At 50.9% G+C, this 16,416-nt stretch overlaps 1 protein-coding gene across 1 annotated transcript; it reads left to right on the top strand.

Annotated features, from left to right (window-relative positions):
* The first annotated feature begins 5,334 nt into the window (after positions 1–5,334).
* LOC126578602 (aldehyde dehydrogenase 1A1-like) lies at positions 5,335–13,253 on the top strand. Its single transcript, XM_050241318.1, has 4 exons — positions 5,335–5,616; positions 11,577–12,357; positions 12,459–12,966; positions 13,046–13,253. Exons 1-4 carry the CDS (start codon positions 5,581–5,583, stop codon positions 13,188–13,190), a joined length of 1,470 nt encoding a protein of 489 aa, XP_050097275.1. The 5' UTR covers positions 5,335–5,580; the 3' UTR covers positions 13,191–13,253.
* The last annotated feature ends 3,163 nt before the right edge of the window (positions 13,254–16,416 follow it).

The raw sequence follows: 16,416 nt of genomic DNA, 5'->3' as shown, positions 1-16,416 counted from the left end.
CACGATAGCGGATTAGTGCAGATTAAGTGTTTAAAATAAAAAATTATATAAATCGGCATTTTTCGTATGTTAAAATCCGCCTGAAGTTAACTTTAAACTTTTATTAAATTTGGCAACGTGATTTACAAAAATATCAACAGAAAATTACTTATTTATATTAAGCAGCATACTTGCAGCATTTTTTTTTTCTCATGCGAAAAATCTTCCAGTAAGGCGTGGCATTTGATTAATTAGAGGGTGAATATAAGATCGAAATTATGTCATCCCAGCCAAAACCCTACAACCAAAAGGCAAAAACTTATACAACCCAGTGCTCTCCCACAACCTTGATAATTCTTCCTTCTTCCTATAAAGCATAACAAAACACTGAAAGGACTAGAAGAATTTTGTAACGAATTCGAATGAGCGAATGAAACCTTGCCTGCTTTGGAAACACGTGGTGGAACGATACTTAGACAAATGCAAAATGATACATTCATTTTTATAATTTCATCTTTTAAACAGAACCATACGTTTTAACCTTTCCTTTTCTGTTTTGTTCTGATTGAGTTCTGGTTTAAAATCCACGAACCATATACAGTGATTCTGCACTCTACGCAATCTTCCACAGAATGCTCCTTGGCATAACATAATTGGCGTATTACTATTCTTTGGCTTGATTTATTGGATGCCATTGAAGTTTTAAAAATTGTTTCAAAGGTTGAACGACCATCGAGCACCACGCTGCACTCCAATTGAAAGCTGGAGCCTCAAGTCCACTCCAGAATCCGGCACCATCCGGTCTGTCTGTCTGCCGTCCACGCGCATCCTCCTCCCCGTTCAGCTGAGTCATGGCCAAAGAATACATTACACGACGAGGGCTGCAAAGAGAATCCGGTGCGAAAAGGCCGTTCATCCACCTCGAGAATTTCACTTTCACTACCCACACGCTCACCGGGCGAGTGCGTAGACGGCGGCCTTACGTCTGGAATGGCGTGACTCCACCTCGATGGCTCTTCGTCACTTCGCATCTCCGTCGATATCGGTCCGCGCGCACGTTCAACGCCTTTACCCGAATCGCAAAACCGCAATCTTCGCCGGCAAGCCGGTGTGTGGTTAGTGGCGGCACTGAACTAGGCCAACCGACGCGTCGTAACCTACGACTACTGCTCCAGCTGCTGCTGCTGATGCCAGCATATCCGGCGACCCAGCAGCAATCCAACGCTCACATAATCAAGCATTCATAATTGACCCGCAAGCGATGGGAGAGGAAAGGTAAGAGATGGGAAGCAAAAATTGCGCCTCCGCAATCGTCGATGGTCAACTGGACGGTGGTGGTGGCTCCACAATGGCTGTGTGTCCGCCCGATGAGTTCCCCCTTTCGGGCGCTCTTCAAGAACTGGAGCAAAAACCACATCGAAACACCGGAGCCACCAGCGCACCAGAGTGCCCAGGCCCGTGGTAATGATTTATGTCTCAAGTGTGGGCCCTCCACCACTACTACTGCCGGCCAACCACAGCCTCCGGGCCGGGAGTGTTCGATCGCGGGCGCGCTGAAAAGTCAACATCCGCGGAAGGGTCGCGATCGGTTGTTGATTGCATTTTATTTCATAACAAAAACTGTCTCAAAACATGGTAATCTACTACTGCTCCCCGGCCACTGGTGTCCGTGGAGCCCCAGCGAGAAAGTGGTGCGAACGGTGAGTTCCCGAGGGCGAAAGCGACTCCGGGAAGGGTTGGTCGGGACATGGCACACGGAAAACACCGAAACACCAGCAACAGTAGGAGCAGGGTCCATGGGGACGTGGGCACGAAATTAATTTACCCATATATTTGCCTTTCGGCTCCTCCACTGCGATCGCGGCCCTCCGTTGGCGTTTGCCGTGTTGGCCAGCTGGCGAAATTGGCCAGGCCCGGCCCTGCCAGGGTACCGGATTGTAGTGTTGTTGATCACGAGCTGCAAAACGCTCGCCCATTAGCAGCCGAAAACATACCACGCGTCGACGATTCGCTGATGAAAAGGAAAAATGAATGTTGGGTGCTGTTTGGTTCGAGGACGAGAGATGAAAGTGGAAGTGGCGATCGGTGAGCTGATGGACGATATTGCAGCGATTGATCGTGGATCATCCTGGTGGCAAAATAAAAACAACCTATTAGAACTCAACGTGAAGAAATGAATATCCATTTCTTTCTCAAGAAAACATAATTTATACCATGGGCCCTTTATCATCGCCCAAAGCATCATCAAAAGGAGTTATATCGGGTTATGAATTCGGGAGTTGTACTGGACTTTGATTAAAACATTAATGAACACAAAATCATATACAAGAAAGCAACATATCTGGTTTTATAAAACGATTGCATTTCCACTTTAACGATAAATATACTGATGCAATGTTATATTTAACTTATTTTCAATCGTTACATAATATTCATGTAGCGTGATTTGAGGCCTTTATTAGTCATAATGTTCGCATAAAATCAGTCCAGAAGCAGTTCTTACTGTACCAACTTAGGAAATTAGAAATATTAGTTAGTTGGAACTATGAATAACGGCAGCCTCAAAAGGTTTGTAAAACTTAACTGTAAAACTTGTATAAATATTCTGGCTTTCATTTAATTTATGGTCAGCCTTTAATGTAATTTGTTTAATCGTTAATTTTGCCTTAGTTAATAACAACTTGATTGTAAGTTTGGTCTGCTTGTTTTGACGTCAATAAAATCAAATCCAATCAATCAAAAGCTTCAGATGCTGCGGTGCTGCTGACCATTCCAACATTCCTTCGCTTGATAGACGAGGAAACTGGAAGCGCATTCTCGCATTGTGATCCGCATTCCATCTCCAGCAGCCGGCTCTAGGGCGATCGGACTCTTCGACAGCGACCAAAAAACAAACTGTAATTTACGGCTGGCCACGGAATCGGATGTCGATTTTTGTACATTTTGTTTTACGTAATTCCAGCGACATTTGTCGCTATTTTCGTCGCCCGAATAGGGCGCACCCTCGCCACCCTTTCGGTTGCTGCGATCCGCCCACCGGTGTTGCTTCCTTGTTTGCCCAAGCGGAGGAGAGCTGCTCCGGTTGGTGCCTCGGCTGCTGCTCCTTATCGGAATTCCGGGAGCATACCCAGCGCCCAGCGCCCAGCACAGGTCATTAACATTTCACTTTTCTGCGAACTTCCTTCTGCGGTTGTTCGTTTCGTTTTCGCAGTTTCTTCTTTACTTCTGCGATTGTTGTTGTGTTCCGGGCCCGTGGTTGTGTTAATCGCGCGGTTAATGCATGTTTTACCTTTTGGTGCTGGATCGTGATTTTTTGTGGTCCCCATGCTGGTGTGGTCCTACCGAGGCTCCGGAACTACGACACGAGGAACCTCCAGCGTATTTTAACAGCGCAACATGAAATGGGTGCGTTTGTTATGATCCAGTTGCATATCACTTCACTTCGTTTTACAGCTTTTTATATCAATTCCCATGGCGCTCACTCGCTCCACGTGTCATGGGGTGCCCATTGGTCAAGAGTCCATTTCACTTCGTTTGACATCCGGTCATACGTTGAACAACGTCGTGAATGAAGTACGATGCAGCCCTTTCTGGTGGTAATCCATTGAGCCATTGAAGTGTCGACATTTGCTAGCAAACGATAGACGGTCCGGCATCGGCATCGGCGCGAACCGCAGCATAATGAAGGCGACATGCTGCAACGTGGCCGAAGGAATGTGCTCCCAGACCAGCCGATCGGTAGGGTGCAGAGCATAAGAAATATTCGCTCTTTATTTTTACATATCCCCTGCGCCCCACTGTTCACTGTCGTCCCAGACCTAACCTAGCCACCTAGGAACGGAAAGGGCACGCCGCGAACGAAATTCCCGCACCATTCAACGCTTTTCACCGTTCACCGAAAACGTGCAAAGTAAGATTGAGTCTTTTGGCGTCGGTAATCGGTAATCGAACAGCAGTGGCAGCAGCGAAACAAGGGGGGGGGGGGAGAGAGAGAGAGAGAATGGTCGTACCACGGGTATGATAAGATTTATTTACTTTTCGTTTTATTTGGAAGGAAATTTATTTTCGAACATTTCGTCTGCGTGGCCACCGCCGTTCGCAAACGAATTCGCCAAACAAACCAAAGTCTCCGATCGCTCCGGAGAGATTTCGATTGAATTCAGCGACCGTGCACCGTGCTCGTGTCCATTACGGGCGCGAGTAACCGGAGCATTACCGGGGATTTGTTGTTGAACTTTTACCTTTCCCGTGACCCATTACGGAAGCCAGCTTCAGCTGCAGACGCGCCACGGGACGGTTGCGGCCAATGCAATCCGAGGTGACATTAATAACTAAAATCTTTTACATAAGAAAAGGCTTAGATGCACTTGCGAGCGTGAGCGCGAGCTACAGCTTATGGTTCCCTTTGAAATCAATCGAAAGATCGCCTTAGGGTGAGGAGGAATCTGAGGGGCCACTCAGCCTCGCGACGGTGAAGTGTATCATCAGGGTGATATTGAATGAACGCTGAATGGCGTCGCGATTGTCAGAGCATATGATCACCGGCACGCCAGCTCGAACGTGCCAAGCCGTGCGCGGTCTCTTGTGAGGTGAACTCGATTTCACGATAGAAAATCTAAATTATGTTGCAATCGACGACACTCCACTGAACATAAATTCAACAGGCCGCTCGACCCGATCGGAGAATTGAAAGTGAAAAACGAATCGAAGAGGATGCTTTGCTCTTTCACTTCTTCATCGCGTTCCCGTAACAATTGGAAGAAGCAACGCTTTGTTGCGATCATTTGGACAGTTGCTTTGAATTGAAATTGAAAAACGGGAAACCACGAAGCGGCCAAACTGTCAGACACCGTCTGTCAAGGTCACGGTCATGCGCAACACGGCGCCACTATTCTCTTCATCCAAAACAGTATTTTATGATGCTCTGTGATGTGGCCATTAACCGCTTTCGACGAGCGGTTTGTTTCGCGTAGAGAACGATGATAAAAGGCCCATAAATTACGTCCCACGGCCCGGCTTTGTCTGGCGCTTAATTGACAGTCTCCACAGCCGAGTGACACGTCCTCCCGGGGAGCTGCAGTTGGGAACTGATACTCTGCATTTTGAGTTTGACTTTGAATTCGAGAGGCTTGTGTGTATCCGGAGCGAATACTAAACACACCTCTAGGAGACGCTCGCTTGAGTGCAAACGCGGCTTATCAGCATCATTTTCAGGTCTGTGTAAACAAAAGGCAAAGCGACAAGCGGCTCGGATTGGAGGCACCTCGAATGTGTGTTGGTATGTTCGGTGTAGCGTGCGAGAGATAGAACATCGCTTTGGCTCTTCTAAACATTAACCGGCTGGCACCGCACCGCCGGCAATCTGCTCGCTAGCCGGATTCGTTGGTAGTCGTAGTGACCAACCTGCGTGGCCTTGGAAGTGGAGCGATATTTGACAACAACGAGACAAACGGACGGACGGACGGTTTCGGTTCGTGGAGCCGGCATTCTGTCGCTCAGTTCGGGGCCAAAGTTCTAGCGAGCAGCATCACCAGTTCCTCGTCAGTGTTCCGTGTCAGTGTCTTCTTTTCTTTCATTTTATAACCCTGTTGGTGTCACAAAATGGCGAATCCTAAGCAAGAAATCAAATATACCAAGGTAAGTTATCGGTGTGACCAAGCCACTTAAATCGTTAGTGCGTGACGTTTCCGTGATGAAAGGGGAGACGCATGAAACGTATTTTTAGTTTCTCGTGGGTGCGTATCAGCAAGAAGAGGCATGCAAGTCCCACCGCGAGCATATTAAAATATACCAATGTGTGGCCAACATCACTAACGAGTGAGCGAGTGTGCTATCAATCTCGTTACTTTTGGGGTTTAAATCACGGAAATTGATCATCAATATTGGGTCCATCTTCATCTTCTCTCTTTCCTCGCTCGCTTCCTTTCTTACAAAAGCCATTTTGATCTATTTAGACCAACCTCCCCGCTTATTCTGGATGATCTCTAACGGGGCAGAACCGTTTTATGCGGAGCTGTAAATCAATTCATCAATATTTATCACCGGCCCTTCCCTTCCGGCGCTTGCCAAATGAGCAGGGATTTCGGTTTAGCCCAGTGACCTCGTTTTGGCGACCACTTCCCACGGTTCCCCTTGGTTCCTTTGGTTCCCTTGGATCCCGTCGCTTTAACTTAACGTTCCCTACACGTCAATCAATCCAAGTCAAAGTCCACCATCGTGCTGGGCTGCCGGATATAAAACACCCCAAGACTCGGTGCCTCGTTCTTGGATGAGTTGTGCTTAATTGTCCCGGCTTCCTGGCTGCTCGGTTTCCTCCTTCGAATGTTGATCTTTGTTTCATCCAAGCAACCGGAGCCCCCTGGCAAACCAACATCACCAACCGGAGCTCCCACAACATCATCTCACCGATCATCACCGGATCGCGATCGCGGCCGCTATCTTTGCACACAAATCGGATCAGTTTCAGTCGACCGCTTCCCGGCTCGGAGCAACGGCTCCGTGCCAACGACCGCGCAGAAGAAGGAACTCAATGGAGGAGCTTTGCATGTGGTGCCGACGCTGGGGTGTTTGATTCCACGATCCACGATTTCTCTCCTCTCCGTGCCGCGATTTTGGTTGCCACAATTTTGAATGAGCGGCTCAGCAGCGCCATCTTTTACTTTTCGCTACCTTCTTGCCTCATTCCCGTCGGCCAACACTAACACTTCCTAAGCGTGACGTAAATGAGCCGCTTTCCCTTTTCGCTGGGCGGACGTTTGTGGGGCCCACGGGCCGCTCTCGCCGCAATGTCGCGCGCGCGATTTGCGCATTGACCAATCGACAAGACGGGCTCCTGCTGCTGACTGCCGGTCTCGGTGGCCACAGAGATCTGTCATCGGTGATGCTTGATTAGATAGCGAATCTGTCACCAAACGGATCGGTCACCGGCCGGTCACGCCAATACTTTCACGCGGTCTTCCCGGGTTGACCTACGCTTATCTGGCGATCGGATTTGAAATCAATCAAATTCGTGGTTTTCGGGGGACGTCGTTGGCAACACACCATACGAAGGTTGGTTTCGCCGCCGCCGTTCGCGATTGGAGCTAATTATCTTTATGGAGCTCCATTATCAGCCATTTGCCTTATTATCTACAAAATGCGCGAGCCTAAAATGGTTGATTATACGTACGGGAGGTACTGTTTATCAGTGGGCTCCCGCCCGAGGGGTGAACAACCTGAATATCAGACACAGAAAAGGGCTCACCGAACACACGGTTGGTAACATCGTAAAAGTGCACTGGGGCGCACATTATCTTATGCTCCATTTCTGGCCTATTATGCAACGCGCTCGACGACGGCGATCGAAGGCGAACGAACGCCGAGTGATCTTCCGTTCGCGTTGTCCTTGGCCGATGAGTAGCACGAAGCGAGCGAGCGAGAAATTTGTCAAAAACCACGTAAATGTCTTAATGTTTCCCAACACCCGAACCACCGTAAACCGCCGTGAACTTTTGCGTTTGCGGCCGATTTATCCGTCGATCCCCATCGGGGCCGGGGAGTGAACTTCGGCACGATGATCCATTTGTTTGGTTGCCGGGCGCGCGATCGCGCTGGCGTTATACACGGGGTGCAGCCCACGAGTCGGCCTTTCGTCTGGTTTCTGCCGCAAGTCCCTAGTGCGCCCTCCCTTCTTCGTCCCCGATCATTCTCGAATAATTACTCTGAGGTCGGCGAGCAGAGCAGGAGCTAGAGCCCTCGGTGTTTGGCTCGATCCGCTCGATCCGCTTATGTAACGTCGTGTTCTTGTTCCATCTTTTGTTTTGTGGCCCGAATCCATTGGTGCAGCCGGAGCTGCTCTGGTAGCTGCTGTTGTAATCGATCCGACCCGGCTAATGCCGCCTGGGAAAGGCCATCCAGAAATATGATGTGATCGAGCGCAGGGGGGCTCGTGCTGGTGGTGGGATAGTGTATGGAGTGAAAACATTAAAACCCCCTAGAATCGATCTGCTATGTAGCTAGTAGCGGGGAAATATGCTGTCCAATGTATTTTTGATTTGCTCTTTTGATGGAATACTTATAAAAATGTTCGATTGTTTTTATTAAATTGTTAAAAGAAATTTTTAAGCACCGTTTTGAAGAGTCTGCACAGCACATTTTTTTATGTCAAACCGCTGAGAAGGATTCGCAAAGCTTACTCTTTAAAATATGGTCACCAAAGATCTGACCGAAAATGTTAAACCAACAGAACCAGCGACTTCATTAAAACATTCTAAAGAAAATGGCAGGCGATCCTGATTTCTAAAATGCTTAATGCGAAGGAGAATAGATTTGAAAAGACAATCATTATTCTATCAATATACACTGAACAGTTTCTTCAAGATACTCTTTTCTGGCGCCAAATTATTAGCCTTACAGCAGCCACTGAATGTCCAAAAACAGAGGTTCTACATCTTAAAGAACTCAAAGACATCGCAGAGAACGTTAATAATATTTTTGGCTTCAAAGTCCGGGCGGCGTAATAACTATTTCCAATCACGGAATATCATCTCTTGTTTTCGACGAGACCACTAAAATGAACGTTTTCTGATGATAAAACTAAATATTTTGTGTCGTTTGAATCTAATTAAAGGAACAATGCTATATTAGTAAAAATCACAAACATATCACTTTTGAATTTAAAAAAAAATCTTGAATTTTTAAAAAAGAGCCGAAATGACTAGGGCTACAATATTGTAGTGAGGATCAGTTTATACAATAATGTTCCACAAAAGTTCCACAATGCTTTCCAGGGTCACCATTTCATTAGTGTTCAAGATTCAATTCAAGGATGATTTAGTGATTTTGCAAACAATATAAGCGCTGCCACTTACAACAAAGGATCAGGCGCGCCCGGCTCCCTCAGGTGACGGTCACATAAATCATGCACTTCATGGTGTCCCTTCGGAGTACCGGAGGCACATCATGTCGCACGTCGAGCCCGTGGTACGAGCTGATCGCTGACAGCACCGCGTTGAACATAATTTAACTTTTACCCAACAACCGAAAATCTGGCACCAACAACTAGCCAGCCAGTAACGGGCACGGGCATAAACCATTAAAAAAAAACGGAATGCCCTCTCTGCGCGCTGCGTACCTATTCGGCGTACCGTTACGCTCGAGGACGATCGATCGATCGATCGTAGAAAGGGAGGATTACATTGAAACCTTCGTGTAATCGTGAGTAGAGCATCGACTGTTTTGGTTTTTACTGCCGCATTTTTTTTCCTTCCTTTCCTTTTGCCGTTTGTTGTTTTCGAAAGAAGCGATCTTGGGGGCCACCGTGGCGTTTGCGTTCGCGTGCTAGCAGCTGGCCGAGTCCGCGCGAGTCACGCATCGCAAATCAGCGCCCGGGTCTCTCCTCGCTCACACATGGTCGTAAGTTTCGGATTGGCATGCAACCCGCTATATCGCCTTATATCGTATCGCATTACTTAAGTCGTTTATCTTCGCTTCTGCCGCTCCCGCTGCTGTCCCCTTCCTTACCCGATCGCCATCCCGATCATCGTTCGTCGGTGCGTTCTTCTGGTCTCGCTTCTGGCCTCTCTTCCTACTGCTAAACGATCCGATGGCACTCCCCGGTGGAAGCCCGGTGGATGATGTGATTTGTCTTGCCCACCCATTTCCCGTCCTTTCCGTTCCGTCTCGGTGTCGGCGGCCGAAATCGGCACTGGAATGCTTGGTGCGCATTCCACTGGCACCGCGCACGGCATCTTTCGAAACCGAATTCCGCGCGTGTGGCCAAAAACGATGAGTGGCGCGACCGGGAACGACACAAATGGTACCACGGGTGCGCCCAAACCAACCGTAAGCGCGTGCAGTTTAAAGTCAGAAAAATTAATTATTATTATCTCGTGACCAACGCTCTCGGTGCTGGTGGTTGGTGGCCATTTGGTGTTTGGTGCTGTCTCCCGCGAACGAAAGTGTTGCAAGGCGCGCAAGGGGGCTGCTCGAGCGCTGAAAGCGAGATGACAGCAGCGTGGAAAATTAAGAAATTATGTCTTAACACTAATTCCCCTCGGTATGGTGGCCGTTTGTCGCCTACCACCAGACGGCCGGACGGCCTTACCATGACCTGCTGACCTGGTGGCGCGCTGTCCGCGAATATCCGGTACGCTTGGCCATTGTAATGTTGACTCCTGGAATTGGTGTTTCGAGGCAGGGAATGCACCAAAGCATTATACGCACTTTACAGAATCAACAACCGAGTCTGGTGGTGAAGCGAAAACGTAATGAATTCGGCGAAATGCATCCTGCAGGCATTCGGAAATTGAAAAAACAAACAATTTTCTGCGGTTTTTCATTTCGCAAACGGGCCTGGGGAGCCCAATGACTGCATTCGAGTGCAAGGATGCGCGAAATCTATCGGGAGAATTCGAGGGGAATTCAATCGGTGGGCAACCGCACAGCCACGGGGAACTGGTGGGAGGAGTGGCGGGGATGGTGAATGCACCGCGATGCATTCCCACCAACAATATGCACACTGACCCAATTTGCATCCCACACTCACTCACACAAAGGGATCCTCTCGCATCCATCACGCAGCACGGAAACCACGAAAGCCCCGTTACATCACTTCACTTGGCCATCCCCTCCCTTCCTCCCTCCCTTCCTGCCTGCAATTCGCAAAAATTTTCCCTTTTTTGGGAGCACTGGCGCGTACTGTTGTGGCTGCGACGGTTCCGCATGCGGCTGCTCCGCTCCGGGAGTTTGAGCGAAAGAAAAATGGCCTACTGTGCCGAAGCAATTAACTATAACATGCATCGCCGTCCAGCAACCACTGGAGCTGAGCTGGCAACGGGGTTGCCGAAAGTGTCGCCCAAAACCTGGAGGGCACGAACGAGGTGCGGGCGAAGGACGCCATCTTCTTAAAATAAACCACGCGACCATGGCACGGAAGTACTCGCGACAATGTGGCAAGCCGGGCCGGCGAAAAAGGAATTCCTTAAGCCACCGGGTACGGGACCGGGACCGGGACCGGGACGAGGACGCAAAAACCGTAGCAAATGGGATGCCATGAGGGTGTTGTCGTCGTCGTCGCCGTCGTGAAGTCCGTGAGATGAGGGACATTCCGTGGCAAAACGAAAATCCCTTTTTTTCTGTTGTTGGACTGGCCTCGCATGAAGCATGGAAGTGTTCGCGGTGTCTCTCTCTCTCTCTCTGTCTGTCTCTCTGTATCTCCCGGGAGTCCTCGCGGATGACAAGTACCGTGACAGCGCGGCGCGCACTACGGGGCGGCGCTCGTGCGGTACCCCAGCTCATAAATCTCTCGAATTAATAACTTAATTTCATAATTTTTATTATAATCGCTGGCCTCGAGCGCTCGAGGGATCCGGAGCTACGGGGCTCCGGGTATTTATGTTTGTCACACCTTCTCCCGCGCCTGTCCCGGACTGTCGTCATCGCCCTTTTCACAGGCGAAAGGCAGTTTGGGGCTCATCGCATCGTTCGTTTGGGTCACCGGGCTCATTCGCTACATAAATCATGCTCCTTCACCCTAAATGAGCACACATTGGGACGATCGCACACGAATCTCTCTTATCCCTCTGTCTCTCTCTCTCTCTCTGTCTCTTCCTTTTCAGCTGTTCATCAACAATGAGTTTGTGGAGGCGAAGAGTGGCAAGAGCTTCGCGACACTTAACCCGGCCACCGGTCAACCGATCGTAAGCGTCGCCGAAGGAGACAAGGAGGACGTCGAGGTGGCGGTACGTGCGGCAAAGGCAGCCTTCGCACGGAACTCTCCCTGGCGGCAGATGGATGCTTCGGCCCGGGGACGACTGTTGAACCGGCTGGCCGATCTGATGCAGCGCGATACGGACACGCTGGCCAATCTGGAGTCACTGGACAATGGCAAAACGTTCGGTGATTCCGTGTTCGACATCGGGTGCGCCATCGATACGTTCCGGTATTATGCCGGTTGGGCGGACAAGATCCACGGTAGTACGGTGCCATCGGATGGCCCGGTTTTGACGTACATCCGGAAGGAACCGGTCGGTGTGGTCGGTCAGATCATTCCCTGGAACTATCCGATCTTGATGCTGACCTGGAAGTGGGCACCGGCACTGGCGGCCGGCTGCACGCTGGTCCTGAAGCCGGCCGAACAAACGCCACTGAGTGCGCTGTACATGGCGGCCCTATCGAAGGAGGCCGGATTCCCGGATGGAGTTATTAACGTGGTGAACGGATACGGACCAACGGTCGGTGCTGCTCTTGTGGCGCATCCGGAAATCCGCAAGGTCGCCTTTACCGGTTCGGTCGAGACCGGGCGTCTCATCCTGAACGGTGCATCGACCTCCAACCTGAAGAAGGTATCACTCGAGCTCGGTGGCAAGAGTCCACTCGTCATCTTCAACGATGCCGATCGTAAGTAGCGTCGAGTGGGGCCACTCATTAGGTCACTAGGTTGCACATTGATCGATGATTGACACGCGTGATCTCTCTCTCTCTCTCTGTCTCTCTACCAGTGGATGAAGCGGTCGAGATTGCGCATAATGCCATCTTTGCCAACCACGGACAGAACTGTTGCGCCGGTAGCCGGACGTTCGTGCAGGAAGGCATCTACGATGCGTTTGTGGCGAAGGCCGCCGAGATGGCGCGCCAGCGGAAGGTTGGTGACGCGTTCCAGGAGGGTGTCCAGCAGGGTCCACAGGTGGATGACGATCAGTTCCGTAAGGTGCTGGAGTATATCGAATCGGGACAGAAGGAGGGCGCTAAGCTGCAGGCCGGTGGTAAGCGTTTCGGGTCCGTTGGATACTTCATCGAACCGACCGTTTTCTCGGACGTCGGCGATGGGATGCGGATCGCGAAGGAAGAGATCTTTGGACCGGTCCAGAGCATTCTGAAGTTTCGCACGTTGGACGAGGTGATCGAACGGGCTAACGCGACCGAGTACGGACTGGCGGCCGGTGTCGTCACCAAGGACATTAACACCGCCATCACCTTCACGAACGCGGTTGAAGCAGGATCCGTGTGGTAAGTGGGACCGAGCGCCGGGACCGAGACAGAACGCAAATCGGTGACTGAATCTGAATATTCCTTTTTTTTGATGCAGGGTCAACTGCTACGACTACGTGGTACCGACGACGCCCTTCGGTGGTTACAAGCAATCCGGTAGTGGCCGCGAACTCGGTTACAGTGGTATCGAGCTGTACTTGGAGACCAAATCCGTCACGATCAAGCTACCGACGAAGGTGTGAGAAGATCCGACCTTCACCGGATCGGATGGTGAGGAAGGAATCCAATAAAGCCCGAATTCATCCTTCTTATGCGCCAGGAATGTTCCATCCGCCTTTCCATACGAAAGAAAATCGAAAACTTCACTTTCCATCGTCCAGCAATCACCGAGCACGGGGATCATCACGCCGGATCGTGCCAGTGGCAAGAGAGAAGAGAGTACATCCTGATCACGCCTCACCTCGCCAATCGATCGGATGATCGTGAACCACGTCGTCGATGCAGGGGCAGGGAGAGCCTATTAAATTCCGGTCACCCTTTCGACATGCCGTCGACTTCTTCTCGCGATTCCTGTGGCATTGAGCGCTGTGCTTGGGTGAAGGAGAAAGTAATTAATAAGAAAGTCCTTCTCCAGCCTTTGGTATGCGGCCCGAAGTGAAACACGAACACGAGGACGTCTTCTGTTTTGCATACGTTGACCAGAGGATGCCGGGGATACCGTGGAGTGCAGCGCAGCGTTGCGTTCCCGAAATCGATTATTCTTTCATCGGCCAATCGTGCGTGGCCCTCGGAGTCGCGAAGAGAATCGAATCGAATCGAAGGAACTCGATCGACCATCACTTCCCGCTGGTGTCCTCTTCCTCACCCACCCGGGGGACGATTAATTGAAATGATCGGACGAAAAATGTCGGGAAAACACGATTCACAAAACACCGTTACTCGCGCACGCTGGAAGGTGGTTCGTGTAGTGGTGAGGTGATGGGGGAGAAGGGGGTGGCGAGGACCAGCATCATGTTGGCATGTTAAATCGCGCCCGATAAGTCAAGGGGCGCGATCGAGCGCACGAGTTGCGCTGCCCCGGGCCCATCCCTCATTAATATGGCACCGTTTGGGGCACCCTTTTCTGCGATCGATCGTCGCTCGGTGCTATTGATGGTCGGTGTCGGGAAACCCGTTAAGAGCAACGCTTTCAACGGCTTTCGAATGCTCCGGGACCGTATGGACCGTGGACAATAAAGCGGAAGTGATACATTCGGTACCGGGGCGCGAAACTGATCCTCATGCTTCATGCGGTGGATTCCTGCTGCTCCGGATGATTGTGTTTCGAATTAAGAGTATTGCACACCCACAACGCAAGGGCAGCAAGAGGGGGTTGGTGGTGAAGTTGGCGGAGCTTTCAGAAATCAGCGAACCGCGAACCGTGTCCAACGCCGAGACAGGTATCAATAACAACTTGAGCGCGACCCTTCTCAACGCGCTCACGAAACGATCGGTACCCATGGCAAGGCATCGAGCAACCTTTACTTCTAGATCCTTATTCTTGGTTCTCTTTCCCCCCCCCCCCCCACCACTCCCCCAAAGAAGCGCAGCTTGTCTGCACGAGTCTGCAAACAACACCTTCGAAGACGCTGCCAATGACCTCACCATCACGCGGCGAGACGGTTGTTCAAACTTTGCCAACTCATTTCACGTCCAAACCCCAAATCCCATTCCCGTTCCCGTTGGTGCTTTCGATTTCCTTCGCTGCAGTCCCGGTGGGGTTCCCGGTGTCCTTTCCTGACGCACCCACATCGCGTCACGCGGTTTCCGTGTTCCTGGTGCTCGTCACATACGCACCCTCGACGTCGCCACTTTACGCCGGCATTGGCATTAATTCGTTCTGCGTCTGCGGTGCACTCCGCCTCGGGCCTGAAATGGATCTTGGCCTAGACCTAGGCGCCGCCATCGTTGAGACGCGAGTAAGATGATCGTCCTCCTTTGGCTGTACATTGTTTGTGGCCGCGCGCGCCATTTGCACGACCGATCATCCGGCAGGTTGTTCAAATTTATGGCACTCCATCGTTAAAGTCAACATTCGCCCTCGCCGGCCAGTCAGTCGCGCAGCTTGGGCAAACAACAAAAGCTGCAAGTGCTGGTGCCACCAGCACGAAGCACTCGAAGCAGGTGCGCTCTTTCTTAATTGCAATCCAGACCGTCGGGGGGGGGCCCACGATGGACAAGCCGGAAGGCATCGCACAAAGTGTCCGAAGAGGCGAAGTGGCGAAGAATCGCAATCAGGATCGGGAGTGTGGCTAATCGGTACGGAAATACCGAAAGATACCACCGCGACGTGAAGTGAGAAGCAGCCAGCTAGCCATCGAGCCGGCCAACCAGCCAGTGCATTTGCATCTTAATTCAATAACGCCAAATCTAATAACACAGATTAGCTCCCGCTTCGTGGTTGCTTCCGGAAGCGCGAGCTTATCCTGCTAGCCAGCCAGCCAGCCAGCCAGCCAGCCAGCTAATGAAAGTGTCGATAATGAAGACACCATGGCACCAGAGGAGGGACCGGAGTCTCAGCAGTGACATTCCATAAGGTGAACTGATCTCATTAAACAACCGTCGGTGCCGGTTTGTAACCGGGCCACCAGGGACTATGCACACCGGTGCAGAGCTGTGTGTTATGCTGTCGTTGCTATCGCGCTCACACTCGCGCCAAATTAGCCACGGTATACCGGTTATGCAACACGCTGGCCAGCCGATGCCGATGAAAGTGAGACCACCGGATGGCAAAACCTTCCGGAACTGGCGCATTGCAGACTGTGAGGTGAGGTGAGGTGGTTCCTGTGGTTCAACGAACTCACAACACAAACTCATCATCTTCTCAGAATCAGCACACTCAGATCAGGCCCGAAGACATTACTGAGGGCACTCTATCGATCGCTATCACACGATCGCACTCAACTACAAGACGCGCGAACAATTTACGTCGAAACGGTGTCAGTTGTCGACGATCGAGGTGTTAATAAACGGATTGGCGATACGATAATCGACGGCGAACGACGGCAGCGTGAAGAAACAATGCCCTCCAGCGGAGGGTGTGCATTGCACGATTATGATCTGAACATGATCCGCCAGCAGCCACAAGTGGTGGCTTGTGTTAGGTGACATTGAAATTGCAGTCCAACCGGCGGAGAAGCAACAGATGCAACGGTAATCGACTCATGGTGTCCGATGGTGACGGTGGCAACGATCGCACCAAACGATCAGCAGCACCACCAAAAGAAAAGGTCAAAGAACTACGCCGTGGTACGTCAAACGGGATGGTGGTGGTGGTGGTGGTGCATACGTCAGGTGATTCAATCGCCGCTCAATTCATCGCCGTTGCGTCACGTTCGAAACGCAAAGTGAAGAAAGTTAGGACTCGCAACAGTCCCGCTGACGGGCCCCCCGAAAAAAAGTGTCCGAAACGAGTGTGGCGATCGCGGT

This window comes from Anopheles aquasalis, chromosome 2, assembly GCF_943734665.1.
Source record: "Anopheles aquasalis chromosome 2, idAnoAquaMG_Q_19, whole genome shotgun sequence".
Taxonomy (NCBI): Eukaryota; Metazoa; Arthropoda; class Insecta; order Diptera; family Culicidae; genus Anopheles; species Anopheles aquasalis.
The sequence above is the reverse complement of the archived record's forward strand: the minus strand, read 5'-3'. Positions and strand labels throughout refer to the sequence as shown.